The sequence below is a fragment of the Gorilla gorilla genome, chromosome 3 (genome assembly GCF_029281585.2).
Source record: "Gorilla gorilla gorilla isolate KB3781 chromosome 3, NHGRI_mGorGor1-v2.1_pri, whole genome shotgun sequence".
NCBI classification, from domain to species: Eukaryota; Metazoa; Chordata; class Mammalia; order Primates; family Hominidae; genus Gorilla; species Gorilla gorilla.
The window spans coordinates 70328196-70346696 of record NC_073227.2 but is presented as its reverse complement, the minus strand read 5'-3'; the positions used below and the strand labels follow the sequence as shown (position 1 = coordinate 70346696).

At 37.3% G+C, this 18501-nt stretch overlaps 1 protein-coding gene across 3 annotated transcripts in view; it reads left to right on the top strand.

Annotated features, from left to right (window-relative positions):
- The window catches only part of CEP135 (centrosomal protein 135), an 83920-nt gene that overhangs the window by 29165 nt on the left and 36254 nt on the right, over positions 1–18501 (top strand). For all 3 annotated transcript variants that reach the window (XM_055385050.2, XM_019026093.4, XM_063705279.1), the window contains 4 exons: positions 2053–2205; positions 3149–3301; positions 7209–7286; positions 13567–13718. In XM_055385050.2, coding sequence (XP_055241025.1) covers positions 2053–2205; positions 3149–3301; positions 7209–7286; positions 13567–13718 — 536 coding nt within the window. The remainder of the gene's footprint in view (positions 1–2052; positions 2206–3148; positions 3302–7208; positions 7287–13566; positions 13719–18501) is intronic.

Sequence of the window (18501 nt, the reverse complement as noted above, 5' to 3'; positions counted from 1 at the left end):
ACTAACAAATATGTACAACAGATATATTTAAAGAAGAGTAGAGTTTCTGCCTAGGGAAGTCAGTCAGTAAATGTTCAGGGAACTCATGTTTTACTGGGTAAACTCATGTTTTACTGGGTACCATACTAGACACTGAAGATGTAATGAAAAAGACCAGGTTCCTACTGTGGCCCTCATGGAGCTTAAATTTTAGTAGTACAGATACACATTAAATGCACAATCATGTACATAACCTTATAACCTCATTTATAATGTGTTTATGAAGAAAGTACAGAAAATATTCAAAATACTATAAGAGTATATAGAAGGAGATCTAAATTAGATTGAAGAATCTGAAAGAATTCCTTCGAGAAAGTGACATTTAAGCTGACACCTAAACAGTAATAAAAATAGATTGTCAAATCTTTATTTATTGAGCTCTCCTTTTCTAGAATCTGTACAGACTGCCTCTTTCTGGAAGATTATTTTGTTTTTCTTTGGGAGAAAGTCTCACTCTGTCCCTCAGGCTGGAGTGCAGTAGTGCAATCATAGCTCACTGTAACCTTGAACTCCTGGGCTGAAGTAATCCTCTTCCCTCAGCCTCCCAAGTAGCTAGGACTACAAGTGTGCACCACTATGCCTGGCTAATTTTTTAATTTTTTGCAGAGGCAGGTCTTGCTCTTTTGCCCGGGCTGGTCATGAATTCCTGGCCTCAAGCAGTCCTCCTGCCTTGGCCTCCCAGAGTGCTAGGATTACAAACGTGAACCACCACACCTGGCCCAGACTTTTTAAATTTAGATATGGTTAGATTACATAGCTTCGTTTATAGTTACATTGGTTAAGTCCCAAAACACTAATCTCCTTTTGTACTATAAAACATCTTGTCCTTTAAAGAGTTCGGATAACTAATCCCATCCATCATGCCTCGGTTTTGCTTATTTAACCAAGAGATTAATTATTTCCAAGTGCAGGTGAGAGGTACCTCACAGATATCTATCATTTACCAAATCTACATTGTATGTGGTATTGGCATAACAGATGTTACATAGTATAGGCCAGGACTCTTTTCAGTGTATCATATTATCAAATTATCCCTTCTTGGCACTTCTGCATTTAGTGCTTGTAACATTAAGATACCATAGATCCCAAGTCTACATTTGTTATTTTTCTTTTTTTTTAATAGGAAAAAGGCATACAAATTTATTTACATGTGCATGGGGAGAATCAGAGTGCTCTCATCTTTATTTTCTACCATAGTGATGAAGACAGTGAATCTTTTGAATTGTACTAAATTGTAGGCATCTTTTAAATTGCACTAAATTGTAGAAATGTTGGAAGTAGTTGCTTATTCAGTGAATATTCTTAATATATACTGCCTGGTAGAAATATTTGCATTCATTTGACTGTATAAAAAGACCTCCTGTAGGTCTGAAGCTGAGACAGTTGGGGGTTGGTATGCCTGGCGTATTGATCTTAGATTCAATCACAGAAAACACTGAGGAATGTGCTAGGCTGTTACAGTTACCTGTACTGGGCGAGCAGGCACACAAGTACCCTGCTGGCCCCTTCTCTGGAGAAGATAAACTAACTAGTGGCTCTAAAAAATTACCAGGCATCAGAATCACTTAGAGGGCTTGATAAAATACAGTTACTTGGCCCTACCCCGAAGTTTCTTGACTGAGTAGGTCTGGGTTGGGCTTCAAACTCCAAAATTTGCATGTCTGACAAGCTTTTAGATACTGCTAATGCTTCTGGTCTGGGGATTATACTTCAAGTACCACTAGTATGAACAACTTTGGGAGAATAAAAGTTGAAACATCTCATGGGATCTGATCAAGTCACATCATTGGCAGCTAAGTCTCTTCTGGGAACTTGAAGGCCAGGAAATTTGCCCTGGTACTGCCAGTGCTCTCATCTGCTCTCATCATAGATTTTTAAAACTGTGTTCCTTAATTACGTTAAAGGCACTTGTGTTCTTTTTGTCTGGTAGCATCTTTCAGTCAATCTCATCATCAGTATCCTTGTGACAGCCATGTGGTGATGATTATATTTTGTTTTTTAATTATGTTTCAGGGTGATTACAATTCAGAAATTCATCAGATCACAAGAGAAAGAGATGAACTTCAGCGTATGCTAGAAAGATTTGAAAAATATATGGAAGATATACAGTCCAATGTTAAATTATTGACAGCAGAAAGAGATAAACTAAGTGTCTTATATAATGAAGTAAGAAATGTATTATAATTAAGCCAACAGATTGTATAGAACCAGTTAACTAAAATGGAGCCTGTATATATCTTTCACATTACTATAATATATGGACCTGTGATATTTCTTCATAATTAAAATTATCAGTAGTAGTTTCTACTATCATTCTGTTTCTAAAGCACAAATTTCTCTTATTTTTTGATATTTATTCTTTCCCTTTTCTAGCCTATCTATGTGTCAGATCTGTTAGAGATAGTCTTTCTTTTTCTAAAACTACCCGAAGCAGGTCTCAGCCTGACTCTGAGCCAGATTTATGCTTGGAATTCAGACGTGGGGAAATGTCTATCAAAACAGTGGGTAGCACCCACTATTTGGATATATTGGCTATTTAGGACTTAGTCTCTAAATACTGTACTCTAGGAAGAAGGGAATTGGTATTCAGCTTGGCCCCATTAACAAAGCCTCAGTTGTTAGAGGGCAAGGTAAGTCTGAGCAAAGCATGGTGTCTGTCACCTAAATTTGTTCACATACCCATCTCCCATGAAATCCTACTGCTATTCTGAGAAGGGGAGGAGGCATGCAAGTTAAAGGTCACGTTGAAAGAGTCACTTAATGAGTTTTTTGGGGGGAATTCTGCAGTGTAAATTGATCCACTTCTGGGCTTTCCCCATTGCTAGCTTAGATTTCAGCTTTCTTGGATCTGCCTAGTTACTTCCTGCTTGTCTGTCTGCTGTCTAGTTTCCAACATTTTGTGGCTGGTGCCTCCCTCAATCCCCTTGTATTTTTTGTTTTATTATTCTTACTATTTTAATCCTTCTCTCATTTTGTTGGGATTTGCGAAGAGAGTGACGGTAGCATGTGTTCAGTATGCCTTTTTTAACTGGAAACATATCCAAAGTATTTTTTTATTTATATATTTTACTAAAGTGCCTTTTTAATTTATATCTTTTCATTCTTTAAGGCTCAGGAAGAATTATCTGCCCTAAGAAAGGAATCCACCCAAACCACAGCACCCCATAATATTGTTAGTCTTATGGAAAAGGAAAAAGAACTTGCGTTATCTGACTTAAGAAGAATTATGGCAGAAAAGGAAGCTTTAAGAGAAAAATTAGAGGTAAGAAGATTGACATGTTTTTGAAAGGTAATTTGTTGAGAAAAAGAGGTCTTTGTATATACATTTTCCTGTGAAGTTACTATTGGCCAAATCCAGACCACTTTGTTTATGTATGGCCTGTGAGCTAAGAATGGATTAAGAAGAATATTTCATTGTTGATAAAATGTTATTGGATTACCTTGCTTATTTGTTTATGTATTATCTTTAGCTTCTTTTGTAGTATGACCTACGAAACCTAAAATATTTACTGTTTTTTTACAGAAAAAGTTTGCCAATCCCTGAACTTAATCGGAAGTTTCTCATATGGGAAGACAGTATCTTTGTTTGTTTGTTTGTTTTTGTAACAGCTTTACAGAGATATTCACATACCATACAATTCACCCACTTAAAGTATGCCATTTCATTGGTTTTAGCATAGATGCTCTTTGACTTACAATTGGATTACATTCCAATAAACCCATCATAAGTAAAAAATGTAAGTCGGAAAAAATGCATTTAATACCCCAGTAAACCCATTGTAAAGTCTTATATTGAAAAATCTTAAGCCATTGTTAAGTCCACAGGCTCCTCAACTTATACTGGGGTTACCTCCTGATAAACCCATAACAAAGTCAAAAATGTAAACCAGGGACTATCTGTATATTCATAGACTTGTGTAACCATCACACAGTCAATTTTAGAGCATTTTCATCACCACAAAAAGAAACTCTGAAGCACATTAGCGTCACTCCCCATTTCTCCCATCCCCTCTTAGCCACAGGCAGCCACCTGTGTCTCTATAGATCTTCCTGCTCTGGATATTTCATATAAATTGAATCACTCGATATGTGATTTTTAAATGTCTGACTTCTCTCATTAGCATAATGTTTTCAAGATTCATCCATAATGTTGCTAGGAACTTGTATACAACTTTTTGTCTGGATATATATTTTCATTTCTCTTGGGTATATTCCTGGTCATATGGTAAGTCTGTGTTTAACCATTGAAGCCAAGCTGTTTTTATTCCCACCAGTAGTGAATAAAAGTTCTAATTTCTCCACACTCTCACCATTACTTGGTACTATCTGCCTTTTGTATTATAGTCATTCTGGTGGGTGTGAAATGTCTCCATTGTGGCTTTGATTTGCATTGCCTTGAGGCTAATGAGGTTGAGCATCTTTTCATATTCTTATTGGCCATTTTTATATCCATTTTTAGAGAAACGTTTATTCAGATTCTTTGCCGATTTTTAAATTGGGTTGTCTCATTATTAAGTTGTAAGAGTTCTTTATATATTCTACATACAGCCCCTTATTAGATATGTGATTTGCAAATACTTTCCCCCATTCTGTGGGTCATTTTTTCACTTTCTCAGTGATGTCTTTGAAAAACAAAATTTTTTAATTTGGATAAAGTCCAATTTAGCTATTTTTTTCTTTTGTTGCTTGTACATTTGGTGCCATATCTAGGGTCAGTACTTTATAGTTTCTTTTATAATCTCCAAAAATATAAGCATATTAATACATATAAAGCACTTAACAATGATTAGCACATTGTAAGTACTAAATCCTAATATTATGGAGTCCATAGTTTATTTGCAATCAGTATTATTGAATTAATGCTTTGAAAGTAGCAGCTAAAATTAGAAATAAAAACATTTAAACATTATAAGCATAGTCTTTATGTCACAATGTTCAGTTGAAGTTTCACCCTAAATATAACAGTTTAAGAATACTTTTAATTGGAATCTTTTGGAATACTGCTTTCCAGAAAGTGTTTTCTTATAAAAATAAGTGTTAAAATTGCCAAATGGGAAACTTCTGTGCAGTATGGCAGCTTTTAGCACAAGCTACTGACTTATCCTTTTCCATATCTTTTGAAATGACCAAAGAATGTAAAAATAGGATTTTTTAAATGCAGTAGTACTGAAAACTTGGAAAAAGCAACATTTGTGTTATCAGAATCCTTCTGGGTTGTAGGAGGCAGGATTTTGTGAGTTTACAACAGATCTTTTACTTAAAAGTGTAACTAATCTCAATCCTTAAACCTTTTCCAGAGTTTCCCATTATTCCACTATCTAACCAGTTGTCAAATCCAGGCATCATCCATCACTAAGATCTCCCTGAAAGCTCATATCTGAGTCTCAATCACCAGGTCCTATCAGTGCTATCTCTTGAAAAATATTTAACATGTATTAAGCCCTTCCCATGTGAGAGGCTCTGTTCTATTAAGTGCTTTTTACATGGGTTGTCTCAGTGAATCTTCAAATCTTCACAATAGCCTCTTTTTTTTTTTTTTTTGAGGGGCAGTCCTGCTCACTGCAACCTCTGCCTCTCAAGTTCAAGCGATTTAGTAGAGACAGGGTTTCATCATATTGGCCAGCTGGTCTCAAACCCCTGACCTCAGGTAGGGTCCACCTTGGCCTCCCAAAGTGCTAGAATTATAGGCATGAGCCACCATGCCCGACCTATAATAGCCTTTTTTAATAGGTACTGCTTACAGATGAGGTCTCCGAGTTACAGTGAGTTTAAATAACTTGCCCAAGGTCATCCAGCTATGAGTTACAAGGAATCTGGCTTCTGAGCTCACATTACTTTGTCTTGAATTTGTTTACTTCTTTCTGTTCCCCTGCTACCATCCTGTTCTGGTCGTTGTTCTCCCTCACCTGCATTATTGTATTATTGACCCCTGTACTAGCCTTACCACTCTTAAATCAATATTTCACACTGAAGTCAGAGTTATCTTTCAGAGATATAAATCTGATCATGTCACTTCCTATTTAAAATCCATTAACTGTTTTCGAGGACTTCAGTGATTGGCCTTTGCCTACCTCAAGGTCTAGCCTCTTTCCTCTAAACTCATCTCCCCTGTTCACAAGACTTCAGGCTTAATGGACGTTTTCTTGCCACCAGCCTTCTACAGACTATTGAAAGATTCCTTCACATCTTCCACTCTTCTTGTCTAGCTGATTCCTATTTATCCTTTAAGTCCAGGCCAAACATCATGTCTTTTGATGGGAAATGAACCCTAGAATCTAGATTCCCTTTTGATATTTTGGCATAAAGTTCCTTTTCCTAGCAAAATATTCATGGATTTTATTTTGAGCTCTTATTTAGGTTTTGTCTTTTCTACTAAGCTACAGTAGCTATGCTGTCAGAGACTTCATCCGCTTTACTCACTACTATATTCTTGATACCTTGCTTGGTGCTTGGTATAGAGTATGTACTCAATACTAGTTGAGCGATTAAATAAATACATACAATACAGTGACCCTTTCAACCAAATGTATAATCTGAACATCAGATGTGTCTGTTTCTTTTTTAATGAATAACAAGGATGGAAATGAATCCATGCTAGAAAAACTCTCAGTGAACACCAAGTTATAGTGCTTATCCTAGACTTAGCAGCAGTAAGTTGGATAAAGTAATGTAACCAGAAAAATAGTCCCTGTGTTTATACTGTTGACCAGCCCCTTATTGAAACTCGCATCTCTTGCATGGCCTTGTAGTATTGTGTTTCCTGTGTCTTTCTGATCTTGTCTTCCTTTGCATTTTGTTTCTCTTACATCTCCTCTTGTGAGGGCATACTCCTGAGCTTTTTATTTAACCTGCTGGTTTTGTCCTTTTATAGTTGTGCTATTATGGATTAATCTGTATAAATCTTTATAAATGAATCCTTGCTAATCTATGTCTTCTACTACAATCACACATGGAGGTAGAGAGTGTAAAAGATGAGAACCTATTGTGCCTTTTTTAAACCAAAAACATCATTTTTGTAAAATGTCTAATGATTTTCTTTCTAAAACATTTCTGTGTTTTATGAAGGGACAAATACAATATAATAGAACTGTAGACTTACATTGCTTACTGTGGTGATTTTGTTTTGTTATCTGATACAGATGAACATTTTCTTTAACATTCTTTTTCAGCATATTGAAGAAGTGAGTCTTTTTGGAAAATCAGAATTAGAGAAAACTATTGAACATTTGACATGTGTTAATCATCAGGTAATGTATCAAACTGGATTTGGGGTATCTTGTGTTATATGAATAACTATGTCAATTACCGTTTTAATACACTATTTTTTAATTTTAATTTTATTTTTATTTTTATTTATTTTTTGAGATGGAGTCTCGCTCCGTTGCCCCGGTTGGAGTGCAGTGGCACAATCTCAGCTCACTGCAACCTCCACCTCCAGCTTCAAGCGATTCTCCTGCCTCAGCCTCCTGAGTAGCTGTAACTATAGTTGCATGCCACCATGCCCGGCTAATTTTTTTTGTATTTTTAGTAGAGACGGGGTTTCACCGTGTTGGCCAGGCTGGTCTCAAACTCCTGACCTGACATCGTGATCTGCCCACCTCGGCCTCCCAAAGTGCTGGGATTACAGCATGAGCCACCACGCCTGGCCTAATACACTGTTTTATACAATTACAATTACAATAGCTGGGCATGGTGGTGCACACCTGTAGTCCCAGCTGCTTGGGAGTCTGAGGTGGGAGGATCACTGGACCCCAAGAATTAGAGGCTGCAGTGAGCCATGATGATGCCACTGCACTCCAGCCTGGGCAACAGAGCAAGACTACAACTCCTAAAAAAAAATCACAAAATAGTATACTAGAAAAGCTGTATAACAGCAGTTAGGAGTGTGTACTCTGAAGGCTGATTACTTGGGTTCAGATCCATCTTTGCCTCCTATTACCTGCAGGCAAGTTGCTTGACCTTTCTGTTCCCTGATTTCTTTATTCGTAAATAAGAATAGTGCTAGTACTTACTCCTTAGGGTTTTTGTGAAAATTAAATGAGTTAATACATATAAAGAACTTAGAAGCGTGCCCGGCATATTGTAAGCTCTTAGTAGGTATTAGCTATGATTATTGTTGTTTTGCTGTTATAAAAAAATCATATAGGCCAGGCATAGTGGCTCATGCCTATAATCCCAGCACTTTGGGAGGCCAAGGTGAGGCAGGTGGATCAGTTGAGCCCAAGATTTTGAGACCAGCCTGGGTAAGATAGTGATACTCCATCTCTACAAAAAATTTACAAATTGGCCAGGCATGGTGGCATGCACCTGTGGTGCCAGCTACTTGGGAGGCTGAAGTAAGAGGATCACTGGAACCTGGGAGTTCAAGGCTGCAGTGAGCTGTGATCACACCACTGCACTCCAGTCTGGGTGACAGAGCAAGACCCTGTCTCCAAAAAAAGAAAAAAAAAATTATACAGACGTAGAGTAAAAAGAGAAATTCACTTCCATTCTTTATTACTCTCTCTGGAGATAGGATTTTTAACAATTTGGTATGTTTCTGTTTTTATAATTTCAACTTTTATTTTAGATTCAGAGGTACATGTACAGTTTGTTATATGGGTATACTGTGTGATGCTGAGATTTGGGGTACAGTTGATCCCATCACCCAGGTAGTGAGCATAGTACCCAATAGTTTGTCAACCTTTGATGTGTTTTGTTTTGGCTGGCTTCTGTTACTATGTCTTCACTGTTTTAATATATTTGCCTTCTAATTCTGTCATCTGAGTTGGTTGAAGTGTCACCTCATCATGGATTATATTTTCCTGTATCTTTGTGTGCCTGGTAATTTAATTTTAGATTGGATGCCAGACATTGTGAATCTTACCTTCTTGGTTGCTAGATAGTTTGTATTACTATGAAATACTATTGAGGTTTGTTCTGGGATGCAGTTAAATTATATGGAAGTAGCCTGATCCTTTTCAGTCTTGCCGTTAAGCTTTGTTAGGTGGGATCAAAGTAGCCTTTAGTCTTGGACTAATTTTTTTTCACTACTGAGATAAAACCCTTTTGAGTACGCTACCTGTTGTCCTATGAATTATGAGGTTTTCAAATGACTGATGGGCACAGGAACTTTTCCTGGCCCTGCATGAGCTCTGAGTATTGTTCCCTCTAATTTGTTCGTGGTTCTTTCCCTGGCCTTGGGTAGTTTACTCTGTGCTGAGCTCTACTCAGCCGAAAACTTAAAGGGTACCGTTTATAGATCTGTGGAGCTCTCACTCTTTGCACCTCTCCTCTAATACCTGTCCTGCAAACTTTAGCTGCCTTGGCCTTCTTTGACTGTCATGCCTGTCTTCTGAACTTGGGGCAGACCACTGGGTTCCATATCGGTTCCTTTCCCTGTGTCACAGTTTGGAAATTCTCCAGGCAATAAGTTGGAGCAAATGTAAAGCTCATCACATTTGTTTCCTGTCTCTCAGGGGTCACCGGTCATCGTTGCCTGATGCCTATTGTCCTGAAAACCATTGTTTCACATATCTAATCCAACTTTTTAGTTATTTCAGGCAGAAGAGTAAATCTGGTCTCTATCACTCCAGCTTGACCAGAAGCTAAAAGCAGTAATATTAATTACTGGAAAATGTATCTGAAGAAAATACTAGAAGTCATTGGAAAGAAACAAAGAAATAAGAAAATATTTTAAAAGTTAAAATGTTGGAGAATAGCCTGAGAAGATCTAATATTCAGACTAATATTTAGTTAGGACTCAAGGAGGACATAATAGAATGTGGGAGAGAGAGTATTTGAAGAGATAATGATTGATGATTTTCTAGATATGAAAACACAGGAACCCCCCGATTCAAAATGAATTCCAAAAGCATGACAAATCCCAAGCAAGATAAATAAAAAGAAAATGCATACAATTTTAGTAGTCATGAATAATACAATTTACCTATGGATAAATTTACAGAATCTTTATAGGAAACATTATGCAACCATATTGAAAGTCATTAAAGAAAGCCTAAATAAGTGGAGGATTATATCAGGTTTATAAAAAAGGTTATAAAAATAACATAAATTTTCCCCAACTTGATCTATAGAGTTGAGGTAGCTGTAGCTGAAATCCCAATAAGAGTGTCGGGGGGCGGGTGAGGGGGAAGAATTGACAATAGATCTTAAAATTTACTTGAAAGCAAAAAGCCAGGAATCACATAGAAGTTTTAAAGAAGAACATGGTGCTAGACTTGTCCTCCCAGATGTGAAGCCTTTAGAGTCATAGTAATACGTAATAGGCTGGGCATGATGGCTTACGCTTGTAATCCTAGCTCTTTGGGAGCCGGAGGCAGGAGGATCACTTGAGGTTAGCAGTTCAAGACCAGCCTGGCCAACATGGTCAAACTCCATCTCTACTAAAAATACGAAAATTTGCCAGGTGAGGTGGCACGCGCCTGTAGTCCCAGCTACTTGGGAGGCAGAGGCAGGAGAATCACTTGAACCCAGGAGGTAGAGGTTGCAGTGAACTGAGATCATGCCACTGCACTTCAGCCTGGGTGACAGAGCAAGACTCGTCTCAAAAAAAAAAAAAAAGAAGAAGAAGAAGAAGACATAATAAAACAACAGGGATTGGGAGAGACTGATCAAACCCAGTAGAGAGCAAACCCACAAATGTAAGAATTTGATCTGTGAGGTAACTCAGATCAGTGGGAAAAGGAATGATTATTCACTAATTGTTTCTCAGACTATTGGCTATTCATATTTTAAAAGGAAAAAATTGGATCCTAACTCAAATATGCCACACCCAAAAATCAGTTAAAGGTTACTTACAGCCTTGAATGTTCAAGATATTACTACATTTTTAAAAGAAGTGCAGGAGAAGATCTTTTTGACCTTGGAGAAATAATAATATCAGTCATTTATATAGCATTCACTATGTTTCAGATACTTTTCTCAACATTTTATACCCAATTATTTTAATTTTCATAACAGTCATATAAAGTAAATGCTAATATTGTCCTCATTTCACAAATAAGGAAACTGAGGCAGAGGGGAAACTTGCCTAAGATCACACAGCTAGCAGGTGTCTGGTGCCAGAATGTGTGCCCCTAAACAAGACACAAACACAAATAAGTTTATTCCTTAAAGGAAAACGCTGATAAATAGGACCACATTGACAAAAAAAAATCTTTGTTTATCTACTTAACTGTAAATTGAAAAGATAAGCCACTGATAGAACAATTTGGTACACATTTAATCCCCCTCCCCTGAAAAAGCCTCAACAGAAGATGTGAATAAACTCTTTATGGAGGAAGAAATTACAATTGGCTAATAAACATAAAAGATATTGTACCTCAATAATGGGGGAAATGTAAATTAAAACAGTAAAATCATTTTACATCAAGGCATTAGAAATTATCAAGTTGTAACATATATTAGCAAATATGTGTAGCTCCTAGGAGTGCAAACTTCATATCTGTTCCAAAAAAATTGGTGTTATCTAGCAAAGGCATACCCTATGAGCCAACAATTCCCTTTCTAGATATGTACCAGATATGATGGAGCTCAGCAAAATATGATCCCCAGGGCAAATGCAGCCTCCAGTCTGTTTTTGCAGCATGGTTTTGCTCATTTATTTACATATTGTCTGTGGCTGCTTTTGTGCTGTGATGGAGTAGTGGTGACTGATTCATCTTCTTTTTTCTTGTAAATTTTTTTCCTTTTGTTAGTAATTGACTTCGTTTTGGTTTGCTTTGCTTTTTGTTAGCTGGTTTTCATTGAACCTATTGCAAATTTTTGTCAAGAGTTCCAATATCTCTGACTTATGCCTTTAAATATGTTTTGAATATACAAACACCAGTTTCAGTTTTTTCTTCTAAAAACCTCGCTTCTAGAGCTGTGTATTCTTATTCCTTTACTGTCATTTTAGCAATGCTTTCAGAGGGAGGGGAGATAAAATATGTGTGGTCAGTCCATAGTTTTAACTGGAAGACTTACATTTATTACTAATATTTATTGGTTTTAAAATTTAAATGTAGGTCATTTTCCCATCTAGAATTTATTTTTGTATGTAAAATAAAGAAGAAATCCAGCTAAGTTGTTTTTCCAGTGACTGTCCCTACACTTATTTATTTATTTTAAAGAGACAGAGTCTTGCTCTATTGCCCAGGCCGGAGTGCTGTTGTATGATCATAGCTCACTGCCTCCTCCAACTCCTGGGCTCAAGCAATCCTCCCACCTCTTCAGCCTCCCTAGGAGCTAGGATTACAGGTATACCATCATGCCCGGCTAATTTAAAAAAAAAAATTTTATTGTAGAGACAGGGTCTCACTATGTTTCCCAGGCTGGTCTCGAGCTCCTGGCCTCAAGCAATCCTCTTGGCCTCAAGTGGTCCTCTTGCATTGGCCTTCAAAGTACTAGGATTAAAGGTGTGAGCCACCACGCCCAGCCCCCTACTCTTATTTTTTAAGTTTATCCTTTTCCTACTTCCCAAAAATGCTATCTTTTCTAAATTTACATCTCTGCATGATATTTTTCACTGTTTTCACTTTCATAAATTTGCTTGCGCATTTGTATGTGAAATCTTCACTGTTCTAATTATAATAACTTTTTTTTTTTTTTGAGACAGAGTCTCACTCTGTTGCCCAGGCAGGAGTACAGTGGCGTGATCTCGGCTCACTGCAACCTCTGTCACCAGGGTTCAAGCGATTCTCCTGCCTCGGCCTCCCAAGTAGCTAGGACTACAGGCATGTGCCACCATGCCTAGCTAATTTTTTGTATTTTTTCGTAGAGATGGGGTTTCACCGTGCTAGCCAGGATAGTCTCCATCTCTTGACTTCATGATATGCCCACCGCGGCCTCCCATATAATAACTTTATAGTTTGTTTTGATATCTCATAAAGCAAGTATACTTGTATTTTTTCCAAAAATTTTTCCTGTTTTTTCTCTTTTTTTTTTTGTAAATGAATTTAGAATCAAATCTAAGCCATCCCCATTTTTAAAAAGCTTGTGTTAGAATTGTATTGGAATCCCATTGAATTTACTATTATTTGAGGAAATTTTAGTGTATTTACAATATTGTGCTCCCATCAAGAAACATTGTGTGCCTTTACATTACGTCAGGTTATGTTCTGTGCTCTTCAGGAAAATTATACTGTTTCTTCACATAGATCTTGCCCACTTTGTGTTTGGGTTACAGTGTTTTGTGCTGTGTTGTTTTCCCCTCAATTCAGTCCTATTTACTTATTGTGTTTTAGAAATTCCCCAAAATTTTCACTCTGCCAGTGGTTTCCTTCCTGTTTCATTGCTGTTATAGATATATTCTTTTCTCTTCGTGCTTTTTATATTTTGTTTGTATCTTTAATGGTAGTGAGGAGAAAGAAATTTAACACCCATTCTGACTCCTAGAACCTAAACTGTACACATGACTTCTAAAGTTTTTTTAAAAATAAATGTATTTTCTTAGTTTTCTTCTGGAAATATTATTAAAGAGTGCCTAAGAAAAATATCATTAACGTATTAAGATATATACCTACTGTTTTTTAATTTAAATTATAGCTTGAAAGCGAAAAATATGAATTAAAGTCTAAAGTGTTAATAATGAAAGAAACAATAGAGTCGTTAGAGAACAAATTAAAAGTCCAAGCTCAAAAATTTAGCCATGTGGCTGGTGACTCATCTCATCAGAAAACAGAGGTGAACTCACTTAGGTAAGTTTATTCAAAATTTTCTAATTTCGTTTCTGGGAATGTGTTTGTGGTTATGTAAAGTTTATAACCATGGCATTTTGGACTGGGCCTTTGTGCAGTAGTTTTAGAAGTTGGCTTTGCAGCAGACTCACCTGGGAGCTTTTGAAAAGTATGAATTTAAGGGGCTGATTTTGGGAGGTTCTAATTCACTGAGAATCTACTGGGATAGGTTTTGGGTATCTGTGTTTTTTAAAAGAAATTTCACAGATTAATATGATTGCAGGCAAAGTTTTTCAACCTTCTTCCTTTTGAAATCCTCTTAAATACTTCAGATCATTTGTATTTCATAGTGTAAGATACTGAAAATTACAGAATTGTTTACTACCTATGCCATTTTCTTTCTCTTTCTTGCCTCTTTCAGTGAAACGTAAAGTCAAAGAATTTATGTCCAATTTTTAACCCTTTCTCACTTAGAAACAGAAGTTTTTAAGTAGGGAGGTAAGACATATGAATAGTGTTCCTTTTAGGAAGCTAACTTTGGTGGAAATATGGAACATGGATTTCAAGTCTTAGAGATTGATGGCAAAAAAAGGAGACCGAGGATCTGGACTGAAGCAGTGGTAATAAACTTAGAGAACAGAGACCAAATTTAAGAAACACTTTTTACATAAAATCAAAAGGTTTAGATGACTAATATGGGGCTGAGAAATACGATAAGTAGAACATTTACCTTAGCATATTGGGTTGTTGGTTAGTCATTAATTAATTTAGAATACAGAAGACTCAAGGAAACAAAAGGCAAACAAAGCTTTTTTTCTGGTCAGAGTAGCTGCAATAAGTAACAAGATACTGAAGGTCGGAATAAGGGGACCACTCTGAAGAATCTGAGGAAACACCTCTCTCTAAATTACATTTGCAGTCAGAATCAGGAAAAGATTTTCAAATGTCAGCAAGACATTACATCTGTGAAACATTTAGTCATGAAACAGTGACAACTTGAGATCAGAAAGGATTATAGTAATGACACTTTAAAAAAAAGATTTAACAAATTAAAACTGAAAAGTTAGTGAATGGCATTGGATATTGCAGAAAACTGAGTTGGTGAAATAGAAAAAACAAACTGATGAAAGTCACCCAGAACTCCAAAGAACAAAAGTAAATGATGAGAAAAAAGACATAGTTCCAATATACAAAAAACTAGGAATCACAAAAGTATATAGTAAACAGAGCAAATACGAGAATCAAAGGAATTAGGAAAAGAAAAGTCTGAGACTGTAGTTCATAAGGGTTCTCTGATTGTCTAATGACTTAATGAAATAAGACCAAGAACTGGGTGTGTCTAGTTAATTAAGGAATACTATATTAGCGACTCATAAAGAGCATCTCCAGTTTTGTTCTTTTGCTTCTCTGACGATAGTTTTGATAGGTTAGACCTCAGGAAGAACTAAAGTAGATACTGCTTTTTTCTTTGCTTTTTTCTGTAAGAGGAGAGCTGAATGGACTGGTATCTCCTCTGGCTCATGTCTGGATTCAGCTCTAAAGTACAGATAACATGACATATTCTTGTCATCCAGAATTTCACTTGTCACTTTCGTGTCCAGCTGACTGGATCTAGCATGTAATCCATTTTGTTTTTCCTTGAGATTATGGCTGAAACACCTCTTTTCCTCACAGGAGGCTTTTTCCAGTCTTAGAAAGCAGAGCTCTCAGTGCTGTTTCTTGGATGACCTAGCCTATAGCTCCTTTGGAGTTTTATTTCTTGTACTACTACTAATATCCTTTTCTCTTATGAGCTCAATCAGCCTCTTCCCTCACCTAGGAGTAATTCAGTCACTGGGCCATTGTGAGAATTTTTGTCTACCTTTCTACCAGGTTACCTTGTATAACCTGGGGATATGGCATTATTTCATAACTTTGTTTTGCTCTAACAGAAAAATATGACTTATCTTGTCTCTTAGGAAAGTGTATCAATCATATGCTCCATATCAGTAAGTATTGGTAGAACCATGAGTTGAAACCATTGAATCCAAGTCTAAAGCAAAACCAAATACAAACCATGATACCCAGCACTCTTGGGAAGTAAAACTACATTATCTAAACTTTTTGCCACTTTCAGTATGATTAATAGAGCTCTTGCTACCCCTTTGATCACATCATGTTCTCTTTTCCTTGACATGAAGACATTTAAGAAGCTGAGAGTCAGGGCCAGGCATGGTGGCTTATGCCTATAATTTCAACACTTTGGGAGGCCAAGGTGAGAGGATTACTTGAGCCCAGGAATTCAAGAGCAGCCTGGGCAATGTGGTGAAACCTTATCTCTGCAAAAAATACAAAAGTCAGCCAGGCATGGGAGCATGTGCCTATATCCCTAGCTACCCGAGAGGCTGAGGCAGGAGGATTGCTTGAGCCTAGGAGTTCAAGGCTACAGTGAGCTGTGCTCATGCCACTGTACTCCAGCCTGGGTGACAGAGTGAGACTGTCTCAGATAGATAAGGCATATGTTCCTTTCCATCCCCCTGAGGTACCCATCTTCTTTTTCCCTTCCTGCTTCAGGCTTTTTCCACCACATTTTATTACCAACAAACAGGCTTTTCTATATCAAGCATAATCTTTTTTTTTTTTTTTTTGAGACGGAGTCTTGCTCTGTTGCCCAGGCTGGAGCTCAGTGGCACGATCTTGGCTCACTGCAACCTCTACCTCCCAGGTTCAAGCAATTCTCCTGCCTCAGCCTCCCGAGTAGCTGGGATTACAGGCGCCTGCCACCATGCCCGGATAACTTTTGTATTTTTAGTAGAGAAGGGGTTTCACCATGTTGGCCAGGCTGGTCTCAAACACCTGACCTCATGTGATCCATCTGCCTGGGCCTCCCAAAGTGCTGGGATTACAGGTGTGAGCCACACGCCTGACCTAAGCATAGTTTAATTGTCCAAATAGAGAATCTTTTGTCTAGTTTCTTTGTCTATTGTCAGAGCACATAATATAAAATCTCACTTTTAACCATGTTTTAAAAGTTAAATTACTGTCATCTCCCTTTAATTACAGCATTTAATGAGATCTGGCATTTTATACCCCAGATCAAAGCTACAGAATGCTGTAAAGGAACTTTTGTCTACCCAGGAAGGTTAGTCCCCCGGAGCATGCTAGCCAGTCTTTAGAGCTGAGGTCAACAGTCTTTGTTTTTTTTTGTAAATAGACAAGAGTCAATATTTTAGACTAAGCTTATCCAACCCACCGTATTTTGTTGTTGTCTGTTTTGTTTTGTTTTAGGCTTTCAGCAGCCTGAAGCCGTGGTTTTTAGTCTGTCTCTAGTAATAAGTGAAACAGAGGGATGAGGAAGAGACTTTACTGGCCCAACCAGAAACAGAACCTAAGAACCTGTGACTGTATTATCTCGCTTGGACACCCTGTTAGACTGTGCCGGCTATATAGTTTATGTCACACCTGCTTAACACTGCCCTTGTAGCTTGAAAGTAGCCCTAGGCAATATATAAAATGAAGTAGTGTGGTATGGACACTGAAATTTTGATTTCATATAATTTTCATATGTCACTAATAATTTTTCTGTTGAAATTTTTTTTTAGTCATTTAAACATATAAAAACCGTTTAAACATGTAAAAACGATTTACACCTCTCAGACCTTACAGAAATTGGCATCCGGCTGTAGTTTGTCAACCCCTGCTCAAGGAAAAATTGTTTCTAGCCCAGTTAGACAACTCAGTTTTCTCAGTCAACCACCTAGTAAACATCCTTAAGCCTCACAACTGCCAGCTATGAGGCTCTAAACAATGAGAATCCTGCAGCTGAAAATACTGTCAGACTGTCCTCAGTTCACCTTAGTCTTTATCTGTGTATGTTCAAAACCAGAGGGTATACTCTTATCTAGGATCAAATAGATGCTGTAGCAGATTTTCCTGGAAATGACCCATAAAGTCTATCCCATATATATTAGTTGTTTTACTAGGATTTCTTTAGGTGTATTCAGAAAACCAAATGTAACTAGTCTCCCATGAGAAGTATTTATTTGTTAAGGTAATTGATAACTATTTTATTTTATTTTACTTATTTTTTAGACAGGGTCTCACTCTGTCAGGCTGGAGTGCAGTGGCACAATCATGGTTCATTGAAACCTTGACCTCCTGGCTCAAGCAGTCCTCCCACCTCAGCCTCCTGAGTAGCTGGGACTATAGGCATGCACCACTACACTCAGCTAATTTTTAAAAATTTTTGTGGAGACAGGGTCTCACAATGTTGCCCAGGCTGTTCTTGAGCTCCTGGGCTCAAGAGAGGACCATTTTAGATAAGCGAAAGAAGACTCATAAGTTATCTGGATGCTTAAGAACTGTCTTCTGGGCATTCCTAACATTTTTTTTTCTACCAGGACAGGAAGAGGAACCAGAGCCCTGAGTGAGGATGGCTGAGTTTGTGGATCTAGAATTGAAAGGGTCAAGGGATCTAGGGCCACCAGTTACAACCATCATCCCCATCCAGAAATCTAAAAGAAAATCCAGTCCTAATTTCTTTTCCCTCTCTGGCTGATCAAGAGATGATACTTATTCATCTTTCTTAGTGGTAGGCTATAACCATAGACTCCTGGGAGAAATCTAAAATAAAAACAGGGATACCACATCAGTCTCTGTCTTTTTTTTTTTTTTTTTTTCTAATAGGCCATTAAAATTCCAAACCCATCTTTCCTTTCTTAGATGGTGCTTTAGCTCCATTTTAGAACTTGAACACTTCTTATGAACAGAGGATCCTTTAAGATGCTGTCTTTGTTTAAAATTTACTGCATCATGATGGAAATAA